We start from the raw sequence: 26,151 nt of genomic DNA, 5'->3' as shown, positions 1-26,151 counted from the left end.
ATGTACAAACAGCACAACAACTCGCACTTATACAGCGGCCTTCACGCAGGGGAGAGTCCTGGAGCGCTTGTACACCCACATACACTGTGTGTGGCTTATAAAATACAGTCACAGCCACTGCACTTCCTGTGATGCATTTTGAGATGTTCTCCTGATATTAAAGGCACCATATCAAATGTAAGGATTATTCTTATTGCCTGTTGATTGAGCAGCATTCTTGCTATGTCACAAATGCTGTCGTTCTCGAAGTAGGCAGCACTTTTCTGCCAATCTGTAACCTCGATCTGTTTCTCTGGCAGCCTATGGACATCGACCAGTCTGTCAAACTCACAATTGTATCTGTCACTCTGGGTGAATTTGAAAGATGTGATCAAGTTGTGCTGGAGCAACACTGTAAATTCCAACATTAATAATAAAGATAACCGTTTGCATTATAACTTGGAACTCTGCATACGTGGTCATCGCAGAGAGAACATGCTTTGATCGAAAAATTACCAGTCAACTCTTCCTTCTGTTAAACACAGCTTTAGTTTGTCACTGCACTTTACAGTAAATCCTGTGAAACCTTTGGCGACGTCCTCCTGACATGTAAGTAAGCGGCTGTATCAAATGCAAGAATTAATTTTATAGTTATCTGAAATGGCTCAATCCACGTGAATGATAAGCCCTGAGACAGTGCAGACTGAACTGCTGTGTGATTTTGTTTTATTTGCGATCTTTGACCTGATTGTGTGCACACAGCTTCCTTGGCATCAGTGAGCGATCTGACACATTGTACATTTTTCTTGCTGACACCTCCTTTGGGGATGTAGGGGTAGGGGTTAGGAAAGAGAAAGAAAGCGAAACCTACTGATAGATATTTGTGTGAATTGTGTCAAGTTTAGAGGTTTGGGCTAGAAAGACTTTGACGTTAGTGGCCACTGAAAACTCCTTCACTTTCCGTGAGTCACCCACCTAGCAGACCACCGCTAGCGCAAATTCTAAAAGGACTAAAAGTAGTCTTTGATGTAGAAATCATTATGTATCACATAGATATAGTTCTATGCAGCCAAGTACCTATTCCAACGCGCATATATATTTCACTCGAAACAAAAACAGAAGTCGCAAGGAACACTCAGAGGTCAGGCAGCGTCTACGGAGAAAGGAAAGTGAGTCAACGTTTCGGGTCCACGACTCGTCATCAGCGTTCTGATTTGAAGCAGCATCTGTAGTTTCCATTAGGAAACAGACTCGGGCTCAGTTCTAAACAAATCACAGTATAAGGTGCAACGCTGGCAAAGTAGATGAATGCCGCCTGACACTTTAGTTGTAAGTCCTTGGGCTGAGTTTGGTGTATGATTGTGTGAGTGTGTGTGTGTGTATGTGTGTGTGTGCTTATTATATATGTGGTGTGTGTGGGGTACACGTTAGGGTTATCTGTTTTGTATTTTATTTTAATTTTCGAAGGATAATATCGATGTTAATTTTTCCTTTTCTGGTATTTACTGATCTTTCTTCTAACAAAATGGCTGGCGTCAGGTCACCACCAATGTCACTTCCTGCACACTGTGTACGCTACGCACAGACTCTGATGCCTCTGCCATCATCTCCTGGATGCAGCTAAAGGTTTTAGATAGGGCGCTATATAAATCCAAGTTGTTAGAGGTGCTGCCCGGTCAGAGTGGCATTTGACATATCATATCTTTGAGATGTCTCAAAGCGCTTCACAGAATATACTGTAAAATGAATTGACTGTATATTTTGTGGGCGAAATGCGGCAGCCAATTACGCACAGCATCGTTCCACAAACAGTCGTGGATTGAGGGACCGATTATTTTTGATGAGGCGGAGGGTTCAGTGAAAATAAATGCTGTTTAATTGGGAATTAATTTTCCTCAATTTAGCTAAAATTGGAAAGCCCGATTTGTTATGAATTTTAAAATAGGAAATCGCCAAGCCTATATATAATGTATATTATTTAAAATAATAGAAATATTCCACCTGAGATGGTCTTGCATAGTTACACAATGTATTTATTTATATATGCACTTATATCATTTCTGGTTAAAATATATTCTATTAAACTCTCCAAATTATTTTGCTGGTAAACATCTTGGCAACGTGCTGCCTTGCAATCTGTTAAATCACTGAGATTTTGCCCTCCAAAGCAACAGCTCAGCAGAGGATTTCCTCCTGATATGTAAAGCTTAATTCTGCACCAGTAAATGAATGTGTGTTCTGTTTGAATCTGTATCACAGAGAAAAAAGCACTGCTGCTGTAAAAACAAATGCAGAGAAACTTGCACAATAGTGTCGATTTCTGGTTGTGGTGTTTGAAATAGGATTATAAATAGCCGTGGGATTCAATCAGACCAACAGTGAAGTTCACAATGATAATGTAACATTCCCCCTTCATCACAAACCACTTGAAGTGGTTGCAGTATTTCTAGAAGGTGCTCCCTCTACCTGAGATTGTTATTAATTTGAGTATTCCTATCAGCCTTGGGTTTAATGCCGAGAACAGTTGTGCTGTCAGGTCTTCTGGTAACCCGGATGGTTCATTTAAACTGAGAAATCTTCCCTGGGGAGTTCCTTGGAGTTATTGCTCTGACCTATTCATTGCATGTGACACTATATTGTAAATGCTCTGTATTCAAATACAATAGTGAACGGACTCATTATTGTGGAATTAGATTCATTCACCTTCAGTTTGCCATTAAGAGAGAGTCAGCTGAAGGGCAATTGCACTGTGCCGGTTCACACCATGTCCACCTTCAATGATAAGAAAGATCCCTGCATTGTGATATATTTGGATTCCAATTTGGACGTTTCTCCAAGTTTTATATAAAAAAAATTCCCTCCGTGGTTTGCAATTTTTATTCTTAGCCACTATTTGTTTCTTAAATTGTCTCCTAACATATACATTTATAACATATGTATACAATATTCATAATATACATTTAGAATATGCATGGCATATATTTACAGTATACATTCATGATACTTATAATATATATTAATATTTTTATAATATATGCAATCAATATTTATATTTATTAATATATACAGTAACAGCACTTTATGATATATTCTGTGAAGCACTTTGAGACTTTTCAATGATGTGATAAAGCACTATTTTAAATACAAGGATTCTTCATCTTATGATTATTATTTCCTTGGCAACTCCTATGCGTAACTTGAGTGGAAAAAAATCCCATTTTGGCGATCCAGAGAGTTATGTGGACTGTATTGCACTCTTGTATTCCTGACTAAGGCATTTGTCATAAGTATTGAGGAATGGACTTGGCATAAAATATTTATTTCAGATTAGCATTGATATAAAAATAACAGTGATCCATATATTTGATATAGCGGCTAACCTTTTGCCCACATAATACACAGTCAATCCACTTTGCAGTGTATCCTGTGAAGTGCTTTGAGAAGTTTCAACGAGGTGATAAAGCTCTATATCAAATACAAGGATTATTATTGTTGTTGTTGTTATTATTGTTATAGAAATGTCCCTCAAATAGCCACGAAGGGATTGACCAATTTTATTTGGGGGATTGTTGGCCAGGACACTGGGAGAAACTCCCTTCTCTGATTTAATTGAAATGAATTCTAGTGTGACAGTAGCTTGACACTGTCGGGGACAGTAGGGTGAGTATTCTGGAAGGATGAGATCTAATGGGCCAAACGGGCTTTCTTCTCCAAAGCTGATCTTGTGTACGTTTGATGTGAGTGAATCCTGATGTGGTTGCCTGTATCCCAGTACAATTCTCTAAGTCACTGTGGACCTCATCACACATCCTTGTTACCGCTGACTCTGTCTGCGTCCTGTTCTGCCAATTACACAGGACCGTAGCATTATGCATCACTGTCTCTCTGTTACTCTGCCTTTCATTCACACCCCTCAATTGGTGTTTTTCCAAAATATTTTCTTTTCTCTCTCCTGCGTTTGCATTTATTTTTTTTAAAAAAAACCTCTAGATTTTTAAAGAGAGGGGCAGGAGGCCAATTAATTTAGGAGGAAATATTTTCGATACGAACTCTGCGATGTACATCTGATTTTGAACAGTTCTGCCCTTGATCTGCTGCTTGTAATCCCCATCTTCCTCAGGTTGCCATCAGCCTGCCATGTCGAGACTCCCAGCTTGAGGAGAGCTGACATGTGCAGCAAGTCCGTCACTCAGCAGCTAAGAGTGGGAATTGATACATTCCCCACGCTGGCTGCTGATCTCAGATTTCCAAAGTAATTTAAAAATTCAGTGCCGGCCAGCACTCAGCAGTTTTAGTTGATGCTTAAAATTGTTTTAATTGCTTCGGAGCTCTGGGATCGGCGATCAGAACGGGGAAGGATTCCGACACCCCCACAGCTCAATAGTGGGAGCTACTCACCTGCCTGCTCTGGTGATGGCTGCTTGCTGAGGGTTTCAATCTGTACTCGAAATAGAACCACTGTCTTCAGCAGTGAAGCCCACCCGGTTTAAAGGGACGTGAGCAGCCTCCAGCCCAGTCAGGAAAAGATGCTATTCCACCACTCTGTCCAGGCTGACACTCCAGTGCAGTCCTGGGGGAAGCCGGCAATGTTAGAGACACTGACTTACAGACATAAACCGAGTTCCCATCTGCCTGTACAAGTGAACTTTAAAGGTCTCAGGGCACCACTCAAAGAGAAGGGAGTTTCTTTCAGTGTCCTTACAAAGATTACAAAGAATACACAGCTGGAAACGGGCCACACAGCCCAACCCGTCCATACCATGAGTCTTTACCTATTCCTTACTCCCTTCTATTCCCCATTCCCTTGTGTGGAGGTCTAGCTTCCTCTTGAATGCAGCTATACTAACTGATTCAACCACTACTTCAGGCAACGAGTTTCACAATCTCACCATCCTTTGTGTGAAATAGTTCCTTCTAAATTCTCTTCTGGATACCCCAGTCACTATCTTATATTGTGTCTCTTGCTTACGGACTATCCAACCAGTGGAAACAACCTATTTATTGAATTTAGGTGTGTCCTGGGTTCTCAACCATTCATCTGAACAGGTGGATGAGACCTCGATTTAAAATTTCATCCGGAGGTCAGCATCTCCAACAATGAAGCTCTGAGACTCTACCCTGTGTGAAGGGTATTATAGCAATGCAAGTTGTTGCTGTTGCAATGCTCCACCAGCACTGCACCAGAGTGTCAGCCTAGTGGATGCGATTTGGGCCCACAACCTTCTGACCCAGACAAGAGTGCTACTAAATGAGCCAGGCTAAAGGAGAATAGATGAATCTCTCTTTAAAGAAATTAAAGTGAGGACCAACGCAATTTGCAATGCAACTTGCCTCCTTCCCAATTGAGGGGTTCTTGTTCCAAGCCCTTAATTTTGGATTCCCAGGAGGCATTTTAAAGGGTAGTTTCAAGTTTTAATGTTCAGACAGCACTTCTCAGCCTGTGCCACCAATTTCAATTCAGTTCACCAGTTCCAGCAAAAACAGTTCCTGCAAACTTATGGAGGTCTGATGTCGCCAGAGGTGAAAGGGATATGTTTCACCCACAACATATATAGTCAATTCACTTTACAGTATATCCTGTGAAGCGCTTTGAGACGTCTCGAAGATGTGATAAGGCACCTTATCAAATGCAAATGCAAGGATTATTATTATTATTATTATTATTATTTATTACTGAAGTCTGAGGCTGCAACACTGCCTCTTAAACCCTGCAGGTATCTTATTCTGTGTTGCTGCTGGCTTTTAAGTGGGGTGTAGCAACATTGGGGTTCTTGGACTTACAATAACTTAACCAGAAAAAATCCAACCGGAACAAACAAGCATCTTTTGTAGTATATTTTTGTTTGTGTGTGTGTGTGTTTCTTATGATTTCCTTGACAGCCTCTCAGACAGGTTTCAGTTCAAAATAGGGAATTTTTATAAAGTCATTGGCTCACGCATTCTTATTTATTTCGATGAGATTAATTAATTGATTCCCTCTCTCCCCCCCTTCCCCCCCCCCAAAAAAAAAATGTTTGTGTGTAAGTAGTGATTCAGACAGAGTTGGGTGGGCCCCTTCAGTGGACTGAAAGAGTATGGGGAGAGAGGGAATCGTGCTGTTTATCAGTCAAACTACACCAAGTAGATTCTGGTATTTTTTCAGTTGCTGTGGAATTCCATTACTGAAGCCTTGAGAGCATTGCTGCGTAACTTGCATGTTAATGCACCATCGCACGCTCACTCATCAGAATAGTATCAGACACAAATAATGCATTTTTAAGCTGAAAGGCATCATTCACAAGAGAAGAGAAATAGTGTTACCAACACAGCACCAGATGTTAATGGAAGCCTTAGTGAATTAATTCTAACTCCACAAATGACCTTCATTTTTTCCTTTTGGGTTTGTTGTTTTGCCTCGGAGGAAATCGTGTTCGCTATTCAGAAAATGAAGAGAAGACACAAGAGCAGTTCATTGCGCACGATTCTTAACACTGTCTCCGAGAGAGAAGTGCTCTGAGAAGAGAGGGGTTTAGAGCTCTGGGAAAGCCCAAAAGGGGGGGGGGGGGGAAGTCCACACAGCCCAACTTCACTAATAATTATTCATTGAAAACACTGCTCATTAGAGGCTGGTTTGTTACTAAATTTAATGGGACTTCCTAGTGCAGTAGGGAAAACTGGGCAGTTAAACCCAGGTGGTAATTCTGGGATGAATATTAATAGCAGGCATTTCATATCATAATGGGGTAACATATGGAAAACGGTTTATGCTGTTGGGAGAGCAGAGTCGGTCAACGTGAGTGTGTTGGGCACTTGTCAAAGTTGATGCATTTTCTTGCTTTCAAATGGTGGTGTGGGTCCAAAATATCAAGCGTGAAACATCCCTTTTGTCTTAACAACAACAACAACTTGCACTTATATAGTGCCCTCCACGCAGGGTAGTGTCTCAAAGCGCTTAACAGTGGCGGAGCCTGACTCTGAGCCGGGAGGGGGGAAGTGGCCGTAAGCACGGTCAAAGTTTTCAGGCAGGACTTGAAAGAGGGGAGAGAGGGGGCAAGGCAGAGGGATTGAAGGAGAGTGTTCCAGAGTTTTGGTGCGTAGTGGCTGAAAGCACGACTTCCGATGGTGGGGCGGAGGGTGCGAGGAATGAGCAGGAGGCCGGTGCCAGTCGAGCGGAGGCACCGGGTAGTGGATTGGGGAGTGAGGATGTCGGAGAGTTAGGGATTGAATGGATTTGAACACGAGAGTGAAAATCTTGAAGTTGATCCGTTCGGTGATGGGGAGACAGTGGAGCTTGGCCAGAACTGGTGAGATGTGGGCATGGAGATTGGTCAGGGTCAGTACGTGGGCAGCAGAGTTTTTAATGAGCTGGGTCTTGTGAATGGTGGAGCTGGGGAAACTGGCGAGGAGTGTGTTGGAGTAATCCAAGCGGGAGGTGACAAACGCATGCACAAGGGTTTGGGCTGCATTTGGGGTAAGATACAGTTGGAGGCGGGCAATGTGGTGCAGGTGGAAGAAAGCGGTCCTAGTCAGCAATTGGATGTGGGGGAGGAAGGACAGTTGGGGGTCAAACTGAACGCCTAGGTTACGCACTGATTCGGTGAGTCTGAGGGAGAGCCCAGGGAGGTTGAGGAGTTTAGATCCGCAGGAGTGAAGATGTTGACAGGAGCCAAGGAGTATGGCTTCCATCTTGTCCATATTCAGCTGCAAGAAGTTAACATATGGAATAATCTGATTGGCGCATTTCCTGTGTTAATATAAGAATTTTGAATTTTATTCTGTTGTAATAATAATAATCCTTGCATTTGATACAGCACCTTATCATGTCTCAAAGCGCATCACAGAATATATTGTAAAGTGAATTGTATATTTTGTGGGCGAAACGAGGCAGCCAATTGTGCACATCAGTTTTCCACAAACAGTCGTGGATTGAGTAACCAAGTTTTTTTGAGGGATTATTATCAATGTTTTTAAATATATATATATACGATTGAATTGTTTCCTTCAGATACTGAATTATGAGTGGAAAAATACACACTCTCTTCAGTGTCGCCTCTGAACTAGCAAACAAGTGGCAGATTGTCAGTTGCTTCTTAAATTATGTTGCTTTACCATTTCTAGCCAGCTGTTCATTTGATTGCTCTACTTGACAGCATTGCCAAAACCTGACAGAGTGGATCTCATGTCACGCAAAATTAGAGAAGGGAGTTTCTTCCCTGTGTCCTGGCCAACAATTCTAAAATTGATAAAAATTGGTCATTCACTTCCCGGCTGTTTACGAAACACTGCTGTGCACAAATAGGCTGGCGCGTTCGTATACAAAATGATCACTGCGCTTTACAGTAAATCCTGTGAAGCGCTTTGAGACATCTTGATGATGTCATAAGGTGCAATGCCAAATATAAGTAATATAAGTTCTCCCACTGGAGCTATCCCCTCAAATCCAATTTTGCTGCTTGTTCCCTGTACCATTCACTATCATTTCCCCTCTGTTTTGTTCTCTTATTTTAAATGTGCTGGAACGTTTGCTGTAAGTAGTCTGAAACGTTTTACAGGTTTCCTGTGAAATGGCCTAATATATTTGCGATTTGGAATATGTCGATCCAAAGGAAAAAGAAATGTTTATGGGCAGCCAAACTCTGGAAGAATTCACTGTTGATATAGATCAATCTAAAACACTGGCCCTTTTACCTAATGCCCAACAAACTGTTGACCACACACGAACCTCACTGATGGACATACGAAAACACAGAAAGTGAAAAAACATTTGGCCCATGATCACCATTAACCTTACCCTCACAAACTCTCAAATTCTCAAACCTGCTATGTTGTAGACTAAAACCTTTCTTTCTCTTGAGGAGAAGATTTGAATAGATTCTTCATCAACCTCCAAAGGTAAAGCCACCACCTTCCTTCTCTGCGCAGGCAGCATCTCCCCATATCCACCAGCACAGAATTTGACGTTCCATTGAATATTTTAGTTCATCTGCAGCAATCCCTGTAGCCTTCAATACTGCTTTTCTTATATTGAAGAAGGTATTGAAACAATAACAAAGTGTTGTTCAAGCCATGTCCAAATATTTAGTCAATTATCAGCCTCCTGTTCCAGAGCCATATTTATTTATTAAAGTTTTTTCAGCCCACGCGGTTGATATTTCAAACTGTGTTTCAGCAGCATCCTGTAAAGTCCTCGCTGTACTGTACGTGGGGTTTAATTGCTTACTATGGTTAGTAAATGATGGGTCTCGCGCTTTTAATGGGAAATCTCAAAACAACAAAATACAACCTGCAGTTATATAGCACCCTTCACATAGAATAATGTCTCCGACTAATTTACAGTGGTGGGGCTGGACGCTATACAGAGGCGAAGGGAGAGGAGGGAAGGGGGAGGTGACTGTAGGTGCAGTTGAAGAGGTAATTTTTAAAGTGGACTCGAAGATGAAGGGGGTGGGGACCTAGGCTGAGACTGAGTAGGTCAAGGGAGGAAGCATGCTAGCAAGAAGGGAAAATATGCCCTTGTGCCTTCTGTCCTAGGCTTCAGAAATTGCTTTTTTTTTACAGTTGGGTGTGAATCGCAAGCTGGTACAAATAATATTGTCATATTCGCACTAATGATAAATATAATTTCTCTTTCTGCTCAGCCATTGTAATTTTTGTAATTGAATTTTACACTTAAGATTACTATGCTCATTCTTCTGATCCTTTTGGAAGCCTGAGAAGAATCTGCAGCGGAATAGAAAAAAGCACATTGTTCCTGCATGAAATTTCTGTAATTATTGTACCTTCTGTTTGAGAATTTCCTTTTGAGCCTACTCCAGTCTACTCATTACTGACTGATCTGTTGTTTTCACTGCCCGATGTAAGGAAATGGCTCGTTTATAGAAATTTGAGCTTTGTTTCATACAACTTGCCGGATTCTACACACTGCAAGGATCAGTGCATAGAATAAGCACCACACACTTTTGCTAGGTTATTATCAATAATCCCCTGTGTGTGTACTGTATGTATAACTCCTCGAGAGTGGCTGTGCTGCAGGATAGTGGCACACACATCTGTGATGTTTGATAAACCAAGCGAGGCAAGCTGATGCCTTATGGAATCTTGTCGGTAATAATTGGGCAGAAGGCTGTTTTGAATGGGATTCCTCAATAAGCAATCCAAGTAATGACTGCTGTCGGTGTCTCGAAGTTGGTCACAAATATCAAACTGACTTGCAGGATTTTACAGTTAGATGTTAGGAGTTCAGTGGGTAGCGATTCCTCCTGGGTCCACATTTATTCTATTAACGTATCATTTCAGAGTACAGAATGTAGCAAACTGTTTAATTCAGTTGTAACTTTGAAGCCCGTTTTCTGTAGTTCTTCAAAGCACTTACAGAAAATCGTGAGATTGAAGCTTGAAATAGTCATACTCCAAGCAATTACAAGTTCTGGCTTAAACAATAATGCGTGAATGTACCTTTCAGTAGAGCATCAATTCTTTGAGCTATATAGAGGCCAGTGTAGATTTTCACAGGGCTCTTCAGTTAGATTTCGGCATCTTCTGTTCTTGTTAACGTTATGATCGCCACATGCCTACACATCTAGGTACAGAAAGTGAGGCTGTGTTGCAAAGTTACATGTTAACAAGACCAGACCAGAGTGCAGTTCGTTGATGGGATTTTTTTTAAAGTCTCTTTAAAAAAAGGCATCCAGAGGCTAAGTTCCTGGGGGCACCTTCCTTCCTCCTCAGAGCAAAGATTATTGAAAATAATAAAAGTACTCTTGCAACAAAAACTAGAAGTAATACAGTAAAATATTCTCATGGTACAGCTGAACAACAACAACTTGCATTTATATAGCATCCTTCAGGCGGGGCGGTTTCTGAGGCTTTGTGGCCTGCCAAATGTTACTTAAAATGGGTTTAGGGAGATTTTGCCCCCCTCAGTACAAAGTCATCTATTTTTGTTATAACTAGACTGTGGATTTGTGTGTTGTTTTGCATATTATTGAAGTATAATGGATGAACAACAACAACAAGTTGCACTTATATCGCACCCTTCACGCGGGGCAGTGTTTCAGACACTTAATGGTACAACATGCAACATTTCTAACAACTTGTGAGTGGATGAAGGTATATTAATGCACCAAGTCTGTATCGTACAGCATTTTGCTGAACTAATGGATGAATATCAATGTGCAACAGAACAGTTAAGCACATTTAATTCTACTTACTTATCTCATCGGCCGCAGACTGCTAATTGTTCTGTGTCATGCAACACAAATGTCCTACAGTCCAGTGATTCAGTCAACTGCTTATGTGTTTCTCATAGTGGTTAGCGTCACTTGGAGATGCACAGGCCACCGAATGCATCAGAAGTGATGATCCAGGCCTCAACAAACACAAGCGCAGTGTTTGGGATTCATTTAAAGTAGATTTGGAGGAGAGGGAGGGGGAGTAGATAAGAATGCACTCAGGACTGCAGATGATTGGGAGGAGATACAAGACTGAACAGAAAAGATCACGATGGGTAGCAGTCAGTATGCCGCAGACCTCATTGTGTGGTCAACATTCCCTCAAATGAAATTGATCAATTACTTTGTGGCCCTGACAATGCCCCAAATAAGGTTGGTCATTCACTTCATGGCTATTTGTAGGACATTGCTGTGCGTAAATTGGTTGTCACGGTCACCTACAAAATACAGGAGTCCCGTAGCTCAGTGGTTAGAGCACTCGCCTTGCAAGCGAGACATCTGGGTTCAATTCCAGGCAGGGCGAAACCTTGGACAAGTTTCCTTACTCCACACGCCTAATAATAATCCCTACAAAACAATAATAAATTGGTCATTTTCAATGCACGACTGTTTATGAGACACTGTTGTGCGCAATTGGCTGCCGTGTTTCGCCCACAAATATACGGTCAATTCACTTTACATTCTATTCTGTGAAGCGCTTTGAGACATTGAGAAGACGTGAAAAGCGCTATATCAAACGCTAGGATTATAATTATTATTACTACTACTACAGTCACTATGCTTCACAGTAAATCCTGCAAAGCACTTTGACACGTCTTGATGAAGGCATGAGGTTCTATGTCAAATGCAAGGATTATTATATTATAAAGCGTACCCAGAGCTCACTTCTAAAAGGATCTGAGGAAGGGGCTATTGAAGAAATAGACAGAACTGCAGCATTCACTCTCTTCCAATGAATGTGAATTGTGCACAGCAAACCTTTATACGTGTGTTTATTTTGCACTGGGAATGTGCAAAGGTCTTCCCAGACTGCAGTGATAACAATGAGCAAGTCACTTATCCTTCTGTTCTGGGCACAGCCTAAGCCTCTTGGCAGGAGAGCAGAATGGTCCAGCGTCCAATCATTAAGAAAGGGGTTATTCACATTACATTTGACATGGCACAGCCAGACACTTGGAAGGGAGGCAACTAACCCTCTCTACCGGGAGTGCGATGTGCAAGGCACGGGGACCTGTTCATGGGCTTCGGTGAATTAAAATATTTTGGGGTGGAAAAAAATCCCTGGTTTTCAAATAAAAATCCCTGGGGTGGGATTTAGTTTAATTCAGTGTGTGGACTGACTTGCAGAACGTGGCATATCCTAAGCATGCAGAAGAGGCACTGCCTTCCTTCTGGTGATGTAAACATGTGGTTCACGTAATTAAAAAATTCTGAATAATAATCCTTTTGCTGGCAATTTATATGACAGGATCCGAATAAGCAGCAAAGTTGCACAAGGGCCATATGATCGAGCAGATGGCTCCTGAGTAATTTCCAAAGGTTTGATGAGTGGAAATTGTTCCTATTAATTACTTGTCAGTCTGGTGCCTGAGCAAGGGTTAAGAGCTTGTGTTTGAGAATATTTGAACTGACTGTCGATTTGGAGCCTTCAAGGCATGTTGGGGTGGGAGAGAAGGAGGGAATGTGGGGGAGGGTCGGGGGTATAACTCAAACTGTTCAATTTACTGAGGCATTGTATTTATTGTAGTGATATTGACTCAACGGTGCAATGGTTAAGTTAACACAATATTCTTTTGTATCCCCTAGAAAAGTGATCAAAACTGATGTGACAGTGAAGGCCAAAGTTTCCCTTCTCCCCCCCCACCACCCCCACACCTACCCCCCTACCCGACAACTTCCCCAGATAAAACTGATCACTTACTTCATGTCTGTTTGTGGAACACTGCTGTATAAAAATTGGCTGCTGAGTTCACCTACAAATACATAGACGTTGAATCCTACTGGAAATCCGGTGAATCGCTTTGAGATGTCTCGGTGATGTGATAAGGCCCTATGGCAAATGCAAGGATTATTTTTTATTACTATTGTGCTCTTTTCGTTATAACGGGATTATTCCCACTGAAAATCCTTAGCAGAAGGACGGTGAGGGTTAGTGATTGGAGCAGGGAAGATCTCAGTAGTATTTGTGCTTTGAATTTTTTTTCTTGGCGCAGAACATAAAATGAACTACAGAAGAGGGTGATCCCCACTTCAGGTATACAGCAGATAGTTGCTGCCATCAATGGCCTGGTGGTAGAATTGTCAGAGCAGGAATACTCTTGGCTATTTCAGAAACTTGACTTATCTGGTAATTTGTGTGTGTTTGTGTATGTTTGAGATTATGACTGAAATTCCTCTTGTTGCGAGGTGTTGTGACTTTGTTGCTGGTACGTTTATATAATAGAGAATTCCATGTGGATATCACCAATGTTTCTATTTAGTGGTGAGAGGAATTTTTGCTCCTGTCTGATTCAGCTCCAGTGGATTTTCTGGAGAGTCCTTTTTAGCAAGTTGTGTTGACGTGGGAGATTCATCTGCTCTAACTTATCTCTAACACTTGATACTCTGATGAACAGAGAATAATCCTCATTGGGATGATATTGCCAATGAAGCTCCCAGTTACTTGTTGCAATTTCTGTTAACACTGAAACTTGCCAACAGCTTCTCAGAACAGAAAAGCTGTTCGTGTTCTCTCGTGTGAGTCGATACAGAGAGACCCTGACAAGATCAGACTGATTTATGCAGCTGATAAACTCCATTTATGTGACCATCAATTTATACCAAGGATTGCTTTCAGACTTTACCTTTTGGATTACTTTTGTCAGCAGCTGATGTCAGGTTTTTTTGTAGTCGCAAAAAAAAGGCAACCGGTTGGTTAGAAACTTAAAGGATTAAGTCAAAATAGCGACCTGCCCAACAAGGCTATTCTCTCAAGAGATCGCAAGCAACCTATGCAACCATAGATTCCACCCCTCAAATTTCCCAAGCACACTATAAACTTTAACTAATGAAGGGAAAAACCTTTGCTCACTTTGGAGTCCTGTAGCTCAGTGGTTAGAGCACTCGCTTTGCAAGCGAGAGACCTGAGTTCAATTCCAGGCAGGGCGAAACCTTGGGCAAGTTTCCTTACTCCACACGCCTAATAATAATCCCTCCAAAAAACCCAAAACAATAATAAATGGGTCATTTTCAATCTACGACTGTTTGTGGGACATTGCTGTGCGCAATTGGCTGCCGCGTTCGCCCACAAATATACAGTCAATTCACTTTACAGTATATTCTGTGAAGCGCTTTGGGACGTCCTCCCGACGTGAAAAGCGCTATATCAAATGCAAGGATTATTATTATTTTTTTTTTATAAACTAATAGTCAAAGGCATTACATAGGAATATGTTGCGCACACCCCCTTCCTCATTCCAGACCCTGCCCACGTCATCAACAAATTGTGCTCGTATAGTTCTTTATTTCACCCCCCGCCCATTATCATGCTTTGCTTCAAGAATCTATCCTCCTCCTGCATATTGTCTTGTTTTGTTCTCCAAAGAAGATAGAAAATAGAAATGCAGTATAAAGAGGCAACTGCTATCTTCTCTTCTCCAGCCACATATTCTTGCAGTGGCCAGAATGGACCTCTTTTGGGATACCAACTGTTCAGTATTCGTTCAGGACACACAGTTTTCCACTGGGACACACATAATGGATACAACAGATTAAAAAGTCCAACTGTGCATTTTTAAAAAAAAAAAATCATCTGAACCTAGGTGAATGCAGCCAAATATAGATTTTCCTCAAATTAAGGAAACTCAACTCAAGCCAACTCCAGTGACAGCCTTGGATTGGATGCTCATCCCTCCTCCTAAGATTCGAAAGAACAAGAGCCAAATAGAAGCCTGAATTGTGTGAAGCAGCTGCTTGATGTGGTGTTTGTCCAACTATCTTAGCGCTTAGGGAGCTGAGGTGATGGTTACAACAAGTACCATGATCTTTCAGTAAGACGGCAAGGTGCTCCTGTCTCAAGACATCTTTTAATACCTCAAAGATATGTTCTTGGGGGAGCTCCTCATCTTTGGCATAAAATTGGCATCTGATCTGTGCAATGCAGGCCCCAGAACTGCACCTTTGTGAGCTCAACTTCTTGTATCACCTGCGTTAGTGCGCAGACATTTGCCAGTCCTGGGACAGCAGAAGCCTTGAATAAAAAGGATAAAATGAGTCCCCATACAAACGATTCGAAAAGGCTGTGTGCAATTTCACAGTTGACTGAGCTTTGGTCATCCAATCATGGTTAAAGTGGATCACGGATATCCTCTTCTGTGCTTTGCTCCGAACAAAATCTTTGTGATTTGTATGCAATTAAAATAAGTCAGTTCCATCCTTTCTTTGTCAAAAGGCAGCTTTGATTTTGCGGGCAGAGCACGAGCAATGACGACCACTTTCAAGAAGCCTTCCTCAGCTCAGAAAGGAAGCAAGTGTGTGCTGCGCACAATTGCACCAGCATTGTCTATGTATAACATTTCCACAACGGTGTCATTATGTGATTGTGTGTCTACCAAGCAGAGCGGCGCTAGCTCAGAGATTGACGTGTGTGGCTGTTTCCTCCCCGTGGCATAATGCTTAGCTCTCATGAGCCACTCCATTTAGCAGCCTGGCTGAGGAATGACAATCGCATCACAACAGTGGCAGGGAAACTTTGAGCCAGCATGTAGTCTTGGGATTCGTACTCTCCACCATCTGGTTGCGAAGCCGTAAAGCTTAATCTACATGTGATTCATGCATTCAGTTTAAAACCCCTTCCTTCCGTAAAGAAAACGCCTCATGAGAAATAACTATACTTAACTACACAGTAACACTGACTGCCCCTTTAAGAAAGACAATTTTTCTTCCTGTGCCTGAAATTTAGCATATTGTTATAAACAGAGCTAATCAAATTCTCATCAAAGTGATGTGTTGTCAAATATTTTTACAGCTATACAGCCATCCTGCATAATGTCCCTCAATCCAGACAGTACAACATTTGTTTACTGCCGATGTTGCCGCTGTATTAGAATTGTTTTTGTAGTATTGCTAACTGTTGCACTTACATCACAAGAGAGGTTTGGATGAAGAAAGCCCTTCAGGCCATTTTATCTCATCCTTGCAAAATATCCATCCTACTGTCTTCTCATCACAACATCAAAGCTGTTTTTTAAATTAGTCCAGCACCCTTCCTGGCAATCTCTTCCATTCGTAATTACCCTCTGAGTAAAGAAATGCTTCTTGGCGTCTCTCCTGAACTTGCTTTTTGCAACTCTAAACCTGTGTCCTTTAGTTCTGCTGTCTTGGTGCCTCTGAAAACACACCTCACTCTGTGATGATGGAGAGACAGTTGTGCTCTCAGAACGTGCATATGATGATGGATTCATGATGGATTTAATGAGCATTACATTCGGAGGATTCAGCCTGTAAAGAAAACTGATTAAATTAAGTCTTAATTTGGAAGCAGATTTCTGTTTTAAAACTGTAAACATGTCTTCCAAATTAAATTCCCCGAATTACGAATTCTCCACAATGCTGCACAATCATAACTTGTAAGACAAACGACAAAATGATCTTGCAGCTGAGACAATTTTGAGCCTAATGTTTGCAGTAAATTTTCAACTAAATTGTGGGTCTTGGAATCAGCACCTTTTCAGGAACTCGCTTAATATTAAAGCTCCTTCAAGTGGCCTTTTAATTTTGGAAACTTAATCGTTCTTACAGCTCCATGTGGGTGTTAAAATTAAATGCTTGGTAGGTTAGAAAGTTAAGGTAATGCAGCTAGATCTTAATTTAGGTTAAGTAAGTTTGCATTGTAAGTGTGCTTTAAAAATTAATTTAAAAACAATATTGGACACAAAAAAATCTTAAAAACGAATAGCAAAACCATCTCGCCATCTCCTCGATATTAAAATTTTACAAGTCTTCATGCTTTCTTAATAGAAACTGGACATTTTCCTCCTGAACGGGTACATTCCAAGCCCAGGTCAACACTGTTAAAGTGGGACTGGAGTGTTTTAATGTTTCTCATGAGTTTACCAGTTTAGATCAAGAGCAAAGATCCGTCAGTACTAAACATGGCAATCATGCTTTACTCAATAAGCAGCTACTTTAGGGAGCATATAATTAAAGCAAATCACAGCTAATGGCATGCAGCGCAGAACTATGAACATCACAATATATTTTCCACCCAAGTTCATGATAATAGTAAGCTTATAAAAACACACAAGGAAGAGCTAGATACTGCAGAAGCAAACGGTGGGATGGGGGAAAACAGTCAACTGAAAAGAAAGAGGAAACAAACAGGTCTCTATGGGAACTTAAGGTCTGTTTCAAGATATATCTCTTTGAATGAGCTTTTGGTCATCTTTCCTTATATTAACCCTCCCCCCCCTCCCCCTTCAGCTCACACCCTAGCTGGGGCGCCAAGCAGTATTGTTAAGGCCTTGGGATTTCCTCCCAATGTTACAACAATAATAATCCTTGCATTTGATAAAGTGCCTTATCACATTGTCAGGATGCCTCAAAGCGCTTCGAAGGATTTACTGAAAGTGCTTTCACTGTATTCTAATACAGTCAAACACTTTATTTTATTTACTTCATAATTGTAATTTATATTTTATTGTTTTGTAAAGAGCAAGGGAGGAAGATTATACAAAGACTTATTTGTTGGAGTATGGTGATACTTCGCATTTTCAAGTAATCACCGTCGGGGAGTTGCAAACCTGCATCTACTTCATATTACATGTAAGGGCATTGAAGGGTTTGTTCAAAATCTCCCTCGAGACCTACTCTTTGACTCCGCTTTTGGTCATCTTTCCTCTCCCCGCTCCCCTTGGCTCCTACTCCTGAGCTCGGGTGCCGAGCCAGGATTGTGAACTGCCCTGAGATGTCCTCCTGACATGAAAAGCGCTGTATAAATGTAAATTTGTATTGTATTGAATCAGTTGCTGATACGATACATTACAATACATTGACCCACTATATCCTACTGGTGACCCAACTGGAACAGTAAGTTCAGTGCAGGACAGCAACTGACCTTGTTTCTTCTGTTCTACATGATTCAGTGCTGTATTGACCATGCATTTCAGTTACAGCAGAGAATAGTATTGTACTTGTATCTCATTTATAGTGGTGGAGTGATTCCAGCAGCACTGGAATTCAGAGCTACAGTTTGATCTCCGTTTCCTGCTCTAAATCACTCTTACCAGAGATAAAGGAGACTTTGGCACAAGTACAACTTAGTACAGCTACAGAATTCTTGAGACTCAATATTGAGTACTGCCTAAGAGCTATGAATTTCATTCATAAAAAACCTTCATACATTGATTCAACTAGAGTTATGATGAAATGATAATCATAATTCTTACATTTGATATAGCACCTTTCATATTGGGAGGACATCTCAAAGTGCTTCATAGGATTCAATGTAAAGTGTAATTGTAAACTTTATTGGATTCTCAGCCTAGACTGTGATTTTGAAGTCCCGATGTGGGACTCAGAGGCGAGAGTGTTAATAATTTAGCCACACTGACACCTGTTGACATTAACTGGTGTATAAATGGAGCACCAGGGCAGGATTGAGACTACCAAAACCCATTACATTTTTGCATCTGTCTGACCATTGAAGAGAGAAAACTTTTTGGAAACCATTGATCTTGGATGTATCGAACCCAGGTTTGAGAAATGAAAAGGCAGTGATTTAACACGCTGTCTCACCCATACTGTGTTGATACTTAAGCAATCTGTTCTGTTTGACAGTAGCTACCATAATGAGAACAGATTTAGGATCCAAATGTTTAAAAGATATTTCATAATCTTCCAATTTCACCACATATTTTATGGACCATTTGATGGAATGCATTACTGCAGATTTCAGATTAATGTGGTAGTGTTGTCAAGAGAGGCAATTCTAAAGCAATAGAATTTATCAACAGCAAACTGCACACAGGTTGCAGGGGCATTTTAAAATCTAGTTCGAGAAATAATCCTTGCATTTAATATTGTGCCCATAACTTCACAGGAAATTGGTGTCTAGTGCAGTGAGCAAATGCAACGGGCAATTTGTTCACAGCAAAGTCCCACCAACAGCAGTGAAGTAAATGACCAAAAAGGCTGGAGGCCAGTTGGCCAGACACCAGGAGAAACTCCTGTGTCTTTTTGAACATTGTCGTGGGATCTTTAACAAATACCTGAACCAGACAGATAGGAACTTGATTCAAAGTCTTAACCGAAGGAAAGCACCTCTGACCATTCAGTGTCCCCCCAGCACTGCATTGGAGTGTCAACCTGAACTTAAAGCCCCAACATATTCATGAAATGGTTCATACTTGGTACTCAAAGCAGAAACTGGCCTTAAATACAAGAATTTATTGCAATGCATAATTTCAAATATGTACAGATATCGAAACAATTTCTTGTTTGTCAAATTTGTTTATCTGCTCATGGCAAAAATCAAATTGCAAATATTTCTAAGCACAGTCAATAGAATTAACCCAAAAATACAGTTGCCAAGTATAACTACCATCTTACTTGTGAGAAATTAACAATTTTTAACAACAACATCAACAAGATTACATTTGTATAGCGCCTTTCGCGTCGGGAGGACGTCCCAAGGCGTTGGACAGTGTACAGCATTTCAGACCCGAGCTGGGGTCGGGGGGGGAGAGAGGGGAAGGGGGGTGGCCGATGGCATGGTCGAAGAGGAGGGTCTTGAAATGATCAAAACACAATTATGATCATGTCTTGGTAGCCTTATGGGCTGTTAATCTTGGTGTTAAATGTAAGATACTCCATTGATATGAATCTGAAGTGTCAACGTACTCTTGCTATTGTGTTTTGCCCACAAAATATACAGTCAATTCACTTTACAGTATATTCTGTGAAGTGCTTTGAGACGTCTCGAAGAGGTGATAAGGCATTATAATCAAATGCAAGGATTATTATTATGTATATTACATATTGTGGAAGCAACGAGTTTGCAGTCCTGGTGTTTGACAAGGTTGGAAAAAAGCCTTTTTGGTTTCCCTCCGATTGTGCTGATGCTTCGGTGGTAAAATTGAATAGGTTATTAAGTAGACTTGGAATTTAAGCTGTGCAGTCTGGTGGTGCAATGTATTTGTGTCATTCTTGCACTGTTGTTGTAAAATTCATCAAAGATACAAATGATGAAAGGTGAATGAGAAATTTTGCTGATGTGCAGGTTTTAGCTTTTATTTCCCTGGAAAATAGTTGCCGAGCGGCGCATTTCCCATTTTTTTTATTGTGTACGGGGAATGTCATGCGGTACCAGCATAGCTGGTAATTGACCAGTATTCTAAAGACACCTAGTTATGCCTGGATCGATACATCTCCTGTGATAAGCTGACATCAGTCATCAGGTCACTATTATTTGTAATTCTACAATGCGGTGACTAATAAATTATACTTGATGCTCAAAGCGACAACTGGCATTAAATGCAATGACGTGATTTTAAATGTGCCCTCGTTCCCCCATCCCCAGCTTGGATGCAAACCTCAGACAGTCCAGAGCCTGGGGACATCCTTCCCACATGAAAGACATCATAGAAATGTTAATTTGTAATGTATTCACGTGTAATAGCACTGATATTACTGCAGTACTGTACATATTAAGGATAGAAAACCTCCAAGACTTGGATCTGTTTTCGCCCACAACAGAACAGTCACTAGATTTTACGATGTATCCTGTGAAACACTGTTTCACGTTGGTAGGACAATTTGCCTATTCATTCGCCTATTCATTCAAATTTATAGTATATCCCATAACTGCTTTGAGACATTTCAACAACCAATAAGTAGCAAATGCAAGGATTAAATTAAAATCTCCAAATTAAGGACCCACATTTTATTAACACAACGAAACAAAGCCTCAGTTATCAAGCTGAAATTGACTAAATTTATTACTGCATTTCCCCTATTTCTCCAATGTAACCACTGCAATCCCAATTCCTATTGGTGGACTTGGTTAACTTCAAAAGTAAGTTTTGAACACATGCAGCCCACAAGCAGCAGTTGGAGAGTTGTGAAATTGGGATGTTAATTCTGAAGCAGAAAAAACTGAACAAGTGATGGAGACATACACAAACATAAAATTCTGGTTCTTTCAAAATCACTAAAAGGTTAACAGCAGCACTCAGCTCTTAAATTCCAAATTTGCCCCAGTTAGGAATAAGGTGCCACACTCAAATCTTTGCTCTCGCATTTAGCTAGTGTTCAGCATTATTTCTGAGTACAAGGCTTTGCTGTATTCTGAGAGAAATAAGCCTGAACTTGAATAATCAGACTGGGTAGGGCTGAATTTCTACTGGGGTCTCTTTGCCTCCGAGTTAGGGTACTGTGATAATTATCCTGATAGAGCGCCTTATCATGTCGTCAAATCGTCTCAAAGTGCTTTACACGATTTTACTGTGAAGTGTAGTGACTGAACAGCACCACCATCTTTCCAATTAGAGTCAAAAGAATGCTGCTGTTTTATTTGCAGTTGTTTAAAGTGATCCCTGGATCAGAGGGACACAATTGTGTTACGTGTCTCTGTGAGTGAACTGGCTTCCAGGGGACATGTCCTCAGAAATTCAAATCATTGTTTATGATTAACCAGCACGTTTAGACATGTGCTTGAGCCAACAGCCCTAATAGATAGCACTGTCGTTCTGATAAGGGGTACGTTTACCTTTGAGTAGCATATCTTGAGTGAACAACAGTTGTGCTCAAGTCTGATCCTCTTTCTCAGCAAGTATTATTATGACTTATATTACCTCCTGATATTGGGGTATGAACAGCTTTGAAGATAAATGGGTTTGTTCTGGGCATTCAACAGGTTAATGATTGGGTGACCCTCGTTCTTTCATTTCTGATTGAAGCAGAAGTTTCTGCCTCATAGCAAGCCGGAGGTTGGCATTGACGATGCAAAGGTGTCGTAGGCAACTGCCTGTCCTTCTGAACCCCCAAGTGAGTGGTTTTAAGTTACAAAAGACAAGTCCACAAAGATAAAGTTTTTAATAAGGAGATTTACTGAATGTGTCCATACATAGTATGACAAAAACTTTTCACGAATTATACATTGCTACTCTGAGTTTGCCACTTATCCAAAAGATTAATGATATTGCGCATTGATAGTATGCTCAACATAGGAAGTTCTGATGTATTATTCCTGGATTAAACAGCAATCTGCGAGGGTCTCTTGTGAATTAGTTGGTTTAAAAAAAACACTGCTCAGTCTGAATCTGAGCCAAACAGACAAGGAAAATGTCTATAATTTTACTGTTGAAATTTATTGCTTTCACTCGAGCTGGAATATATTACCAGACTATTATGTGTAATGAATGAGCAAGCAATGACTTGCACTGCGCAGTGCTATCTGCAGAGAGTGTGCAGAATACATACAGTACAGACGATTAGCAGGTTTAGCTTCTTCAGTAGTGCAGATTTACAGTGGGGTTTTCTCTCAACGTTTTGTCCTGTCGAAAGTGGAGATAAAATCCATATTGATAAAGGATTTTTGAAACTAAAAGTTCTGAGCCACGATTGCATGAAATGGGAATTTTCACTCTGTGCAGTTTAAATGTTTTATATGTGTGGGTACTCCGGTCTGAATCTTCCCGTTGTTAATGGGATAATAAATATAGTAGATGTTCTCTGCTGCATAGTCTGTGGGAGCAGTCATGCAAGCAGGAGCATTGGGAAAAGGCATGGTATCAAGAGAATGTATACAATACACTTTACATTTATATAGCGCCTTTCACATTGGGTGGACGGCAGAAAGCCTTTAGCACTGGCTACCAAGCTGGGGGTCAACCATGATTTTGTACTTGAATTGGATGCAATGAATAAAATCAGACATTTTGGCACATTAACTTTTGTGTGTAAGATTATCCTTCAAAAGGGTTTTACATCAACAGCTGGAAAGGGGTCATCAGGAAGGGTTATAGAAGCTGGTAAACTGGAATCAACATCTCTCGATGCTGTAATGGGAAACTTGTAGGGTTTGTTCTCTGGAAGGAGGAGATCAAATCAGCCAAGACAATTCCTCACCAGAATATCTTTTGTGATGGCTTACTGGAGTATACATTTTTCACCACTAATACAGCCCAGCGCAAAAGCAACATGTACAGTGTGAGAGGAGGTGGTGCTTTGAGGTGCAGATGGCATTTCTACTTGCACTTGAGCTGGGCTGGCACTTCACGGACATCTGGTAGGGGATCCTCAAGTCAGTGTATTTGGAGATCCTGTTGATTTTCTCTCCCTCCTGTTAGCTGGACATCTCACCTCTGTTCTGTTATGTGTGATCATCCAGCTGAGGGCAGTTGTGAGATAAACATATGCACGATTGCCAGATTAAGGTGAGATGAAGATCAGGAATATGGGGGAGAGCAACAATAAATTGACTGGTCCAACCACGCTATAGATAAAGGAGAAATAAAGTCTGTGGCAGGACCTGTATCCTGTTCAGTAAAGTGAGGTTTATGGTTTTCCTTTCTAAAATAAGGGGTGAGGCTTTGCCACTTCTGTGGAATCACCAATGATGTCTAGTAGGGTGAAGGGGTTGCATAGCATCCTGTTCCAATGTAGCACAACTGAATTTTGGTTACCAACGTGGATTGATGCTTGATCTGTTGGATTAATTTTATCAATTTTATCTGGGACTTTTGGTCAGGGCTCCCAGAAGAAACTATTTACTCTTTACAAAAGGTGCCATGAGATCTTTAACATCTACCTAGAGAGGCAGATGGGACCGCAGTTTAACGTCTCATCTTCCAACAATGTAGCACTCCCCTAGCGTGTAGCCTGGACTATGTGAGTTCAAAGCCAATTTGTGCAGGAGACGTACACTAAGAAGAAAAAAACACACACATCCATCATCTCATCACCTTCCTCTGCCTGCAAAGACCAACAACTCCATCATCAAAATAGCCTGTCTCACAAATACCAGCCCCGCTACTCTGGTTGGCAAGCACGTCCCCAGATTCCCTGCACATGTGACACACCCACATCTGGGTAGCATTAAATGTGCATGACTTGTTATATTTCATTCCCAAAGTTCTGCATGTGCTGAAAGCTGGCTTTACAAATGCCAGATCTTCATATAACCACAGCACGGAATCCTGGAAGTGAGAATTATTTTGAGTATTGATCATGCCCCAACAGCAGTCATGATCACTGGTTATTCGCTGTAATTTCCCAAATAGAAGCCACGGGTTACAAATGAATTGTGCAAATACAAACAGAAGAGGGATGCAAGAGTCTCACTTCTATCAGTAGTTTTACTTGGTGTTCAACTCTTATGCAGTTTTATTTTAAGATGCCTCCCCCCTCTCCCCAGCTTGGCTTCAAGCTTTGCAACTGTTAAGCGCTCTAAGATGCTACCTGCATGAAGGGATGCTATATGAATGCAAATTGTTGTTGGTTGTTTATGTGACCCTGCACTTGTACATGTCGCTGTATTTCACACTGCCTAGTATATGTGATTTTATTTAGTCTATCCTTCTGCCAACTTATTCTGTGAAACCATGCAAGATTGAGATGAATGCACAGTATAGTCTACACATACCCAACAATCTTGTTGTTGTTGTTGTTATGTATAGATTTTAGCTGAGCTTGCTCAGAGTTGAACTTAGTCCAACTCTTAAGAGCAGAGTTTATTCTTATGTTCATTTACATTGCATCCTTGAGGCAGCAGTCTCAATACTGCACTGCACTCTCATACCCCTGACTTAAAACAAGTGATAATTTGATTTACGCGCCCCCCCCCCCACCATGTTTTCTTCCCCAATCTTGTGTTGAAATTGCACCTTTTATCTAACTCTTCAAGTATTTGTGTGATTTATTGCACCGTTGTGGTTTGCAGTGTGACACTTGATACATTGAGTCCATCCTGGATATCACTGATTAATGGATCCTTGGAGTCCTGCACCTTTCAAAGTGATCCACATTGTTCTTACACTCTATGCACATGAAGGAAAGCCTAATATCCTATGTTTACACCATATTATAAACTGTACTAGTCAATTTTTTAAAAAATGGGAATTTGCCAATGTTAAGGTTCACACCTGGAATGGTCTTGACTGCTTCAAAGCAGTTTATTTTGATTATGCTTGTTGGAAAAACTTTGAGTCGTCTAATTTTACCTTTAAGATACTATTTTACTGATTGTATTGTACGTCTGAGTGCAGATTTGATGGGGGAGCAAAATCTACTTTCTTTAGCATGAGTTTAAATAACAAATAAAAAGCTTTGTGCATTTTCAGAAGAAAGATTTTTATTTTAAAGCAGCTTATCATGTCAAGTGGTCAAAGTGTTAATGTCAAGTGTAGTGACTTTGCAAGGAAACAGACCAACAACTACAATTTACACTTAGATGTTTCGCCCACAAAATATGCAGTCAATTCACTTTACAGTATATTTTGTGAAGTGCTTTGAGACGTCTTAACTGTATGATAAGATGCTATATCAAATGCAAGGATTATTATTATTACCCTTATTGTAGCACATATAAATGCTTTACCTTTCACATCAGCAAGACACGCCAAAGCACTCGACAATTTTGCTGGGCATCAGAGCCGAGGGTGGAAATTTTCCGTTGCAAATGAATCAGCCATCAACGGAATAATGCAGAAAAAGCCTTTTTGGTTATTAACTCTGATCTTTGCTCTCTCTTTGAATCTTACAGTATGTGCGGGGACAGAGAACAAGCTCAGTACCCTCTCGGACTTGGAGCAGCAGTATCGGGCTCTGCGGAAGAATTACGAAAACTGTGAAGTTGTCATGGGGAACCTGGAGATTACCAACATTGATCGGAACAGAGACCTCTCCTTCCTGCGGGTATGATAACAATCATTAATACATTGTACAGTAATGAGCTTGAGATAGGGACACGGTGCAGAAAGCCAAT

At 40.9% G+C, this 26,151-nt stretch overlaps 1 protein-coding gene across 1 annotated transcript in view; it reads left to right on the top strand.

The window, feature by feature from the left end:
- The window catches only part of LOC103182941 (receptor tyrosine-protein kinase erbB-4), a 374,750-nt gene that overhangs the window by 129,433 nt on the left and 219,166 nt on the right, over positions 1-26,151 (top strand). Inside the window, exon 2 of the mRNA XM_007900138.2 lies at positions 25,930-26,081. Coding sequence (XP_007898329.1) covers positions 25,930-26,081 — 152 coding nt within the window. The remainder of the gene's footprint in view (positions 1-25,929; positions 26,082-26,151) is intronic.

The sequence above is a fragment of the Callorhinchus milii genome, unplaced genomic scaffold (assembly GCF_018977255.1).
Source record: "Callorhinchus milii isolate IMCB2004 unplaced genomic scaffold, IMCB_Cmil_1.0 Scaffold6, whole genome shotgun sequence".
In the NCBI taxonomy this organism is placed as follows: domain Eukaryota; kingdom Metazoa; phylum Chordata; class Chondrichthyes; order Chimaeriformes; family Callorhinchidae; genus Callorhinchus; species Callorhinchus milii.
Note: the sequence above shows the minus strand (reverse complement) of the source record. Positions and strands in the feature narration are given on the sequence as shown.